The sequence below is a fragment of the Arachis ipaensis genome, chromosome B06 (assembly GCF_000816755.2).
Source record: "Arachis ipaensis cultivar K30076 chromosome B06, Araip1.1, whole genome shotgun sequence".
Classification (NCBI taxonomy): domain Eukaryota; kingdom Viridiplantae; phylum Streptophyta; class Magnoliopsida; order Fabales; family Fabaceae; genus Arachis; species Arachis ipaensis.
The window spans coordinates 124,123,705-124,132,739 of NC_029790.2; the positions used below are offsets into that span (position 1 = coordinate 124,123,705).

Sequence of the window (9,035 nt, forward strand, 5' to 3'; positions counted from 1 at the left end):
ACAATTTTACAAAAATAAAAATCAAAGAACAAAAATATTTTTTTATTAAGAACTCATTATTTTTTAAAATAATTGTCAAAACTGTTTAAATTTTTTTTTCCACAAAATATCATTTTTGTAAATTCATAATGCAGGAAAGAGAGTGGAAGTGTAAGTAATGCGTTACGAACAAACTTTAGACGTACAGCGTGCGTTATTCCGTTCTCAATTTATCATTCCTCTAGCTCCTTCCTATAAATACGCAGAAGTCCAGTAGTCCACACACATTCTTGGCGCTTATCATTCCCAAACCCACCAAAGAAGCAAAAATACAATTACTACAGTACTACTTCACGAAGCAACTGTGAAATTGAAGGAAAAATAAAACGGTAAAATGCAGAAGCAGAAGGAAGAACAACACTCGGACTCGTTTGTGTCTCCAAGCTTCAGCAGCTACTCCACCGATCAACTCGCAAGTATCGCTGAAAAAGTTGGACGAGTCCACTACCTTACTCAAAACGATGACTCCGATTTCGAGTTCGCCGCGTTTCGAAAAGCTGACCACAATAACGACCATGACTTTTCTTTCAACGACACCGTTTTTCCGCTTTTCAACCGCGACGTTTTAAAGGAGCACCGGAGTACCGAGGCGGAGCTTCGGTTACCGATAAGGAGGATATTGATTGCCGCTGGCGAGGGTCTCCGGAGTGAGAGCCACCAACCGCCGTCGCTATCGTCAGAATATTCATCGTCGTCATCATCGGATGATGATTTGGAGGGAATTCCGCCGGGGACGTACTGTGTTTGGACTCCGAATTCGCCGCAAGCTTCCCCGAGCAGGTGCAAGAAGAGCAATTCAACAGGATCATCGCCGTCTTCGAAGCGGTGGAAGCTTCTGAATTTTCTCCGGCGTAGCAAAAGCGATGGAAAGGAGCCTTTGGTGTTCCTGGCTGCGCCGGCGAAGAAGGATAAGGCGACCGTGGCGGCGCAGGAGGATTTGTACATGAAAAGATTGGATAAGAGAAGGTCGTATTTGCCGTATAAGGAAGAGTTGATTGCCATCCGTACAAGCCGCTTGGGGAAGGCGTTCCTCCCTTCCGTCCAATTTCGTGTTGGTCGATGATTCTTCATTTCTTTGACTTTCGGAAATGGGTCTCACTTCAGTGGATCGGTTCAATACACCTAATTAGGATACAATAGCTTCAAATTATTTGATTCAAGTTAGACCATCTGTAGTGTGATTCTTTTAATTTTTCCTTAATTTTCAACTTTATTTTTTCTTATTTTTACTATAAAAAATTAAAAACAGTTAATTTTGTTTCTTTTACCATGCCTGTGAAATGAATATTAATTTGATGTCATTTGTCTTCTTTGTGAATTTAGTAATCAATCATCATCATCATTGTACATTAAAATTCGGGTGTTTAAAATGCATCTTAGTCAAGCAAAAAAGTAAACACTGAAAAAAAAAGAAAAAAGAAAATCTAAAACTGAATCAACTAAATTTGGTTTTCATTTCAAGAAAACAGCAAAAAAAGTCAAAGAGTAAGCAATAAAATTTATATCCAAAAATTGAAAAGTTGAAAACTTGTACGGGTCAAAGATTTATATATGAAATATTTTTGGTGTAGTGACCCAAAATGAGACTTGCAATTGAAATCGGAATCATGGATTTTGGCTTCTCCCATCGTGCGAGATAGCCACCTTTTGTTTTTTATATTAGAGTGACAATAATATATTTTTAAAATGTATACGATTCGAGGATTATTTTTAAATGTAGAATTATTTAATTTAAAAAATAAAAATGAGACTATCTGATTTATTAGAAGTATAATTTGATTTGTAGGTACAAAAATTAGATCGTTTGATTTGTGTTAAAAATATTTAAAAAATTGAGGTACAAAAATTAAACCTTTTGATTTGTGTTTCTTTTATAATTTTAAAAAACACCAAAAATTAAAATATTAGAATATATCACTATTTTTACTTCTATATCCAAAAAAAAAAAGTGCCCAAGAGATAACATGTCCAATATGAATAAAACCGATTAATCGAAATTAAAAAAAATCAATAGTCGAATAAATTGAAAAAATAAAAAAAATCCAGTTTTTTATTCAATTCGGTTTGATTTTTTATTTTGATATAAAAAAATTTAAACCAAATCGAACTGATAAATTTAATTACACTTAAATTAATTTTACAAAAATATTTTTACTTGACCTACCTAAAATCGTAATACACTCGCACTCACTTACTCACTCTAAAGAAGCGCCACATACTCCTCTCTCACTCACACACACACATCTCACTCACTCAGGGCAGTCTCTACTCCTATCTTTTAGTCTCAATCACAAACTCACAGTCCTCTATTCTTCTTTGTTGTCGTCGTCCAGCAACTGCCGTCTTCCACCTGTCATCCATTGAAATTTTTAAAAATACAGAAAGATTGAAATTTTTATAAATGAAAATTAAAAAATATTTCTTTCCAAAAATATCCTCATTCAACTTCTCATTCTACCCCTTCCACCATCTTCACCTATCCAATGTAGTAATTTTCAACAATCAGAGAGAAGAAAGACATGGCTATGGAGGAACTACAAAAACGTTGAGTACCATCAGATTTAGTGTCGCTGAGTATCGGCAGATTTATCTTTAGATTTACCGGCAATAACCACATTGAATTCGTAAGATTTTTAATTATTGGGTGAATTCTATTTTTCGACGGTAAATCCGCTAGTAATTTTTGGAGGAAAAATTAATTAAATTGGCGCGTCCTTTACCATCGAGTTTATCGTCAGATTAATTCGACGGTAACTTAATTTAATGAAACGATGTATTTTGATGACCCGCAATGGTGTACTATCGAAATTTTTAGACAGTAAAGGTGCCGTAAATTCAAATCACGAATCCCTTCCCCTCATTCGAACCCTCACCACCATAACCACCATTCCTCTCTCTCTCGCGTACTAGCCGCCTGCCGCTGAGACCATCGCCATGGCCACACTCTCTCCGTTGCCGTCAACCCCCACCGTCGACGCCTCCTCCTTCTCCTTCTTCTCCTCCCTCTCAACGCTGCCGCGGTCCTTTCCTCATTCTCCTTTCGCCCTTCTTAGCCCATACTCTCTAGCTCCCTACTTTGGCGGCTCACGACCGCCATCTCTAATGCCGGCAACAATCCGGTGCCATCGCCTTCCTCCTTCCTCCTTCGTTGCTTTCAAGGTTTTTTTTTTTGAACTTTTTTCTTTCAAATCCTGCTAGTTAGTTTTAGTTCGTTAGATTGGTTTAATTAGTTGAGTTAGTTTAATTTTCTGTTATTAGTGAATTTAGTTGGTTAGGATAGTTTAGATTAGATTTATAAGTTCCGAATCGTTATTGAAAGTGTCTGGAACTATTCTAAATTTGCTGATTGAATTAATGGAGAAATTGTTGTTGATTTTATTTGGTTAATTGTTTGATCGTGCTCATTCATTGTGTTAATTGTTGTTTTGTTGTTTTGCTACTTTGAATTAATTAGATTGCTATCTGATGAATTTATGATCAGCGCTGCTGACTTGCTATTTTTTTGTTTTGTGTCATTGATGTTGAATTTTGTGAATTGGTGTTGCACATATTACTTGTTAATGCTAAGTTATGTTGTTTATGACTTTGGATGCCAAATGTTTGTAAATATGCCTCAAAAAATTTTTTATTGAAAATTTTTGTCAATTCTTTGAAATCATTGTTTGTTCTTCTCTTATTTTGACTATTTGCATTGATGAAATTTGATTTTTTTTTTCATTGAACGACATTTTTGAATATTGAATGTTTGATATTTCTTACCTAATATTGCAAGTTTGATACACTTTACCCTATGGAATTTAGTTTGTTTAATTTTAGTTTTAGTTTAGGTTTGATTAAAATTTCATTTTAATTTTCAATCTGTTTCGAAGTTAGTTTAGTTTAGTTTTTTAAAATTAGTGAATTTAGGTTGATTAAGTTAGGTTAGATTTAATACATTAGGTTTCGAATCGTTGAAGTGCTTGAAATTGTCTAATTGTGTTAATTGCTACATAGATGACTATTTTGTTGAGAAAAACACTGTTGATTGTTTGATAATTTAAAATTTGCAGACATGTCGATAGGCAGAGGTGCTGCGGATCAAGCTGCTAGTCGTGGTCGTAGCTGTGGTCGGGGTAGAGGGAGGATTTTTTCTGGTACTCCCATGGCTTTTGGATTACTCCAACCATGCCGATGAAGCCACAAGTTGCGGGTTTAGCAGACCAGCCGTTCATCATGGTCCCTAACTCGAACTACGTGCCTCCGTCCACGACGACAACGTCGCCTCCTATCGGTCAGCAACCCTCATCCACGGCGATGCTACCTCCAGCGACGGATGTCGTAACTCCGGCATCCAGCCACAGAAGTGACCAGCAACTGATGCCTCTCCACCACCTCCCATTGTGCAGTTGACTATTTGGCTTGATGGTGGCACGAGATAAGTATCACATTCAGTCTCATATATTTTCTATTTATGGTTGCCTGGTTATTGTTTTAAGTTTCAATGATCATGATTCCTATTTAGTGGACTTAGATTGATTTGGTTATTGTTTTAAGTTTCAATGATTATGATTCCTATTTAGTGGATTTAGGGTGATTTGGTTGTTTTAATGATTATGATTTCTGTTGAGTGAATTTAGGTCGATTTGGTTATTATTTTAAGTTTCAATGATTATGATTTCTGTGTAGTGGATTTAGGTTGATTTGGTTATTGTTTTAAGTTTCGATGATTAGATTTGGTTATTGTAGTTGCACTTTATATGGGACCCTGAGCACGATCTAACCATCAGGAAGATATTCGACCATAGAATGGGTTGGCGGCTCTAGCAGATGCTGGATGATGTTCGTCAGGGGCAGGACCATCGGACGCAATGGCTTCGACCGGACATAAAGTAGGCTCAGTTTGTTCATTGGGAGACCAATGAGGGGTTCCGGCATCGGCGTCTTACCAATAGACCTAACAGGGTCTCGGCCAGGTCGTCCAAGTATACTGGCGGCTCAGCGACCTTCATGAAGACGAAGGCAAGGCTGGTATGTAAAGTGACTTTAGTTTTGTTAACAACTTAGCTATATTCTTCTGCATATCAATACTAGAAATCCTAATCATATTGTTTCAATGCAACATGTGCAGTCAAAGTCATTGAATCACGAGGCGACGTTAGTAGAGACGTTCAAGTACACCCACACGCTAAAGGAGAACAAAGAGACATTTGCTAAAGCAGTCTCAAGATCATTATGTGAGTAAACATAGATCTAATTATCATCTGCTATAAAATGATTAGAGATTAACTATATATCTGTCGACGTACTAATCACAATAACTTGTGTTAATTACATAGGAGTCATACACATAGAGAGTAGAGGCCGCGAGTCAACAGTCTCAGCAAGGTGGGGAGGAGGCCGCCGATGGATCTACAACTGTATTCGTCGATCCTGATGCGGTTTGGCGCGAGACCGCCTCAGTACCATATAGGAACTACGTATAGAAGATCAGGTCGTTATTCGCCAGCAGCCTCTGCAAATCCACATTGAAGCCGTCGTCAAGCTCTGCCACCAGTCGAGCCATCAAACCCGAGGAAGGCATAGATTTAAAGCTGTAGGTGCAGGAGCTCCAACGCAGCCTTCAGCAGCAGGCCTAGGAGCTTAACGATTATCGAGAGATGTATCAGGAGATCCTCACCCGCGTAACGTCTACTGATGAGCTCAGGATGGAGTTCCGAGAGTCAGTGGAGCGGATGCAGCGTATGGAGGCTCAGCTGGAGGTGTACCAGGCCCAGATGCGGGCCGCATCGACCTTGCTGGTGGCAGCACAACTGCTGGTGGCGGCGGTCATACTGATGGCATACGGACATGACTGCCTTCTGCCTCGCCGACTCAGGGCCACGGGACCGATGACGATGACGACTACCTAGATCTGTAATGATTTGTTTTTTGTTTTATTGTTTTATCGTACATATTTGATGTAGTTGACTTTTAATATATTTGAACAGTGTATTATTCATTTTAATTAAATAACAGTTTTTCATTATTTATAAATGGACTACTAATTATGTGGAAAAAAATTTAATTTTAAAATTAAAATTAACCATGTATTTCAAATTATAAAAAAAATAAAAAATTGAGATTACCATTAGAATAATTCGACGGTAATAATACGCGAAACAACATTTTTGGACACCAACAATACCGTCGAAAGAATCCGCTAGTAACCAATTGGTTTTTCGAGCCGATGATTCGTCGTAACTTCCGACAAAAAAAATCTGCAACGTTTATACCGTTGAATTTTATTCATTTTTCTGATTGTAAATCCGACGGTACTTAGCGTTTTTCATGTAATGTTGGTGGCCTAGCACTGCCCTTCTCTTGCGCAGGCTTCAACAGCAGCAATTTCGAAGAGTATGTGAACGGCAACACAAAGGCAGGAATGACAAAAAACAAAACAAAATCTGGAACAGAACCGGGGTGAAATGATGGAGTTGGTTGTTGTAACAGCGTTCTCCGGTGACAACGGTGATGTTTTCCAGCGAGCACGGGTATGGTGGCACAGAAGCATTGAAGGATTACCATGTGTTCATAACACGCAGCGGAAGAAAAGAAAGTAATCTTAAAGATCTATTTTGTGCTTAAACTTTATTCCAATAATAAATATATAGTAGGTCAGATCTAAATATCTGAGTACGCTAGTAAAAATCTTTTTCTCCTTCGATGGTACGAAGGAGCTATACGTATCCACACCGAGACCAACCTTTGCTTTCAACTCTTTAACCAATGGATATCTGATCCAAATTGAGAAATCTCTCGCAACTCTTTGCACGCCATAAAATTCTTCTCCAAGAATTAGACTCACATATGTTTATGTGTGTAGAGGTAAAGGAATAAAACTCGTATTTTTATTCTCATCTGTGATTTCTCTACTCTTGGCATACATATATATAGTATGAGATTTGTTACTGATTTTAAATTTGAATTAAATCATATCTTGTTATTTTAAACTTGAATCTTTCAAATTTATGAACCATATCATAACTTATTTTGAAATAGAATCAATTAGGATCTCATCCAAATTTAGAAATAGAATAACTAATTATTCTCAAATCTCATCAAATATTCTCAATTATCATACTATTATTATATTCTTGGTGCTAGCAAAGAATATAATAACATTCCATTTGAATTAATATAATTATTTATTTGATCAAATCAAAATAATAATTAAATAATTCTATTGCAAAGATTAGAACACTCGTTAGTGTGTGACCCCATAGGTTCAATACTAAGCGGGTAGTAAATTAGTCATACTAAATTTACTAATCAAGGTTGGCATCTAGCAACACTCCTCAACGATCCGATAGTATGAAATAATATATTTTTACTAAGAACCTTAGAAGAACAAAGTATAATTCCTTCCATCTTTCTAGCTCTTGGTTAACCCTTAGAGTATGGTTTAATTGTCAAACTGTAACTTGTTACCATTATTATAATGAATTGTGAATGACATAAGAAACTCATTTCTTCATTCATTCAATCCCCTTGGCCAAGGTTTTATTCATCTCAGTCATTATAATCATAGAGCTCAAACTCTTTACCGAGAGTTGACGGATTCCTTATTGACTAATCATTAATTCTACAAGTATTTAAATCATACCCAATATCCATTCAACTAGCACCCTAGGGTATTATGTGTCTGGAATCAAAGTATAATAAATACATTGTTAATTACTATGACAGTCGCAGGTCAAAGGAAACTCTATTACTATGTTCATCTTGAGAATATCCTATTGACAAATATACGGTAATTATAACCATTAGGAATTCTCAAAGTGAGTCAGTTCAATGGTCATATCTCTATATGCACCATCTGTATATATAATTTAATAAATGAGATCTATTAATCTTCATCCAATAAAGACCATTATATATATGTTGATATTTTCAGATTATTAATGTCCTTTTTAATAATCCTATGACCAAGAACAATTTAGATTAAATTATAAAAAATTTATCTCTCAATATTATGATCACTATCACAATGATAAATCTTTAAATTTAATCAAGGACCTTATTATATTAACATTTTAATATAATAACAATAACAAATTATTTGACACATGATTGATTGGATTGTGATCATACTCCTTATTCCCAACAAGCATCCCTCTTCCTCCTCGAGTCTGTCACCCCTATACATGAGCTCAATCTCTCTCTTCGAAATCCCTCTACTAGTTTTCTCTCTCCTTCTCTTTCTAACTCGTCGGCAGTGACCGCTTCCCCTTGTTTCACTGGCGCTGTCATCTTCTTCCTTCTCTCCTCTTCCATCTTTCTCCGGTGAGCTCACCCCTTTCTTCTCTTTCTTGTCTCTGCTTCGCGTCTCTCCCTCTCACACTTTATCGGTCTTGGCTGACGGTTCGGCAGCGGCAGCATTCTTCCTTGCCTCCTCAGCAACGTCTATCCTCTTGACTAACGACAATTTTCTCGTTGAGCTTTAAGAAGGCCAGGCGAGGCTAATTTAGATGATGATGACGAGAAAAATGAGGATAATGGATTAGGATTTATGTTGTTTTCAGTTTTTAATTTAATAAAGGTATTTAAGTAATTTTACTTATTTTAGTTTGTATATTTATCTTAACCAAACTAGGATACTGAGACATAACTCAATCCTGTACATTTTATACTAGAGACTAAACACAAAAAAAAATAGCCTTTGTCTCTTACTCTTAGACTCTCTTCCAAACACAGTTAAAATAGACACTTTGGAACTATATTGTCTTTTTAAAAATTCTGTGAGAACTGACTTGGATAATAATTATAACTTCACTTTAAAGACTGCATTGTCTAACTCGCATATATAGATACTTAATAGTCATGTGTCATTTTTTAGCAATTAACGTTAGTTACTAATACAAAAAATTGGTCAAAGTTGTATTATCTAATGTAGAATAAGATTGAAATTTGTTTTGTGTATCTTAAAATTTAAAGACTAAAATTTTTAATTTTAAATACTTCATGTACTTATTTGTATA

The 9,035-nt window shown here is 36.1% G+C and overlaps 1 protein-coding gene across 1 annotated transcript; it reads left to right on the forward strand.

Moving 5' to 3' along the window:
* On the forward strand, positions 209-1,348 carry LOC107648497. Its single transcript, XM_016352339.2, has one exon. It carries the CDS (start codon positions 374-376, stop codon positions 1,100-1,102), a length of 729 nt encoding a protein of 242 aa, XP_016207825.1. The 5' UTR covers positions 209-373; the 3' UTR covers positions 1,103-1,348.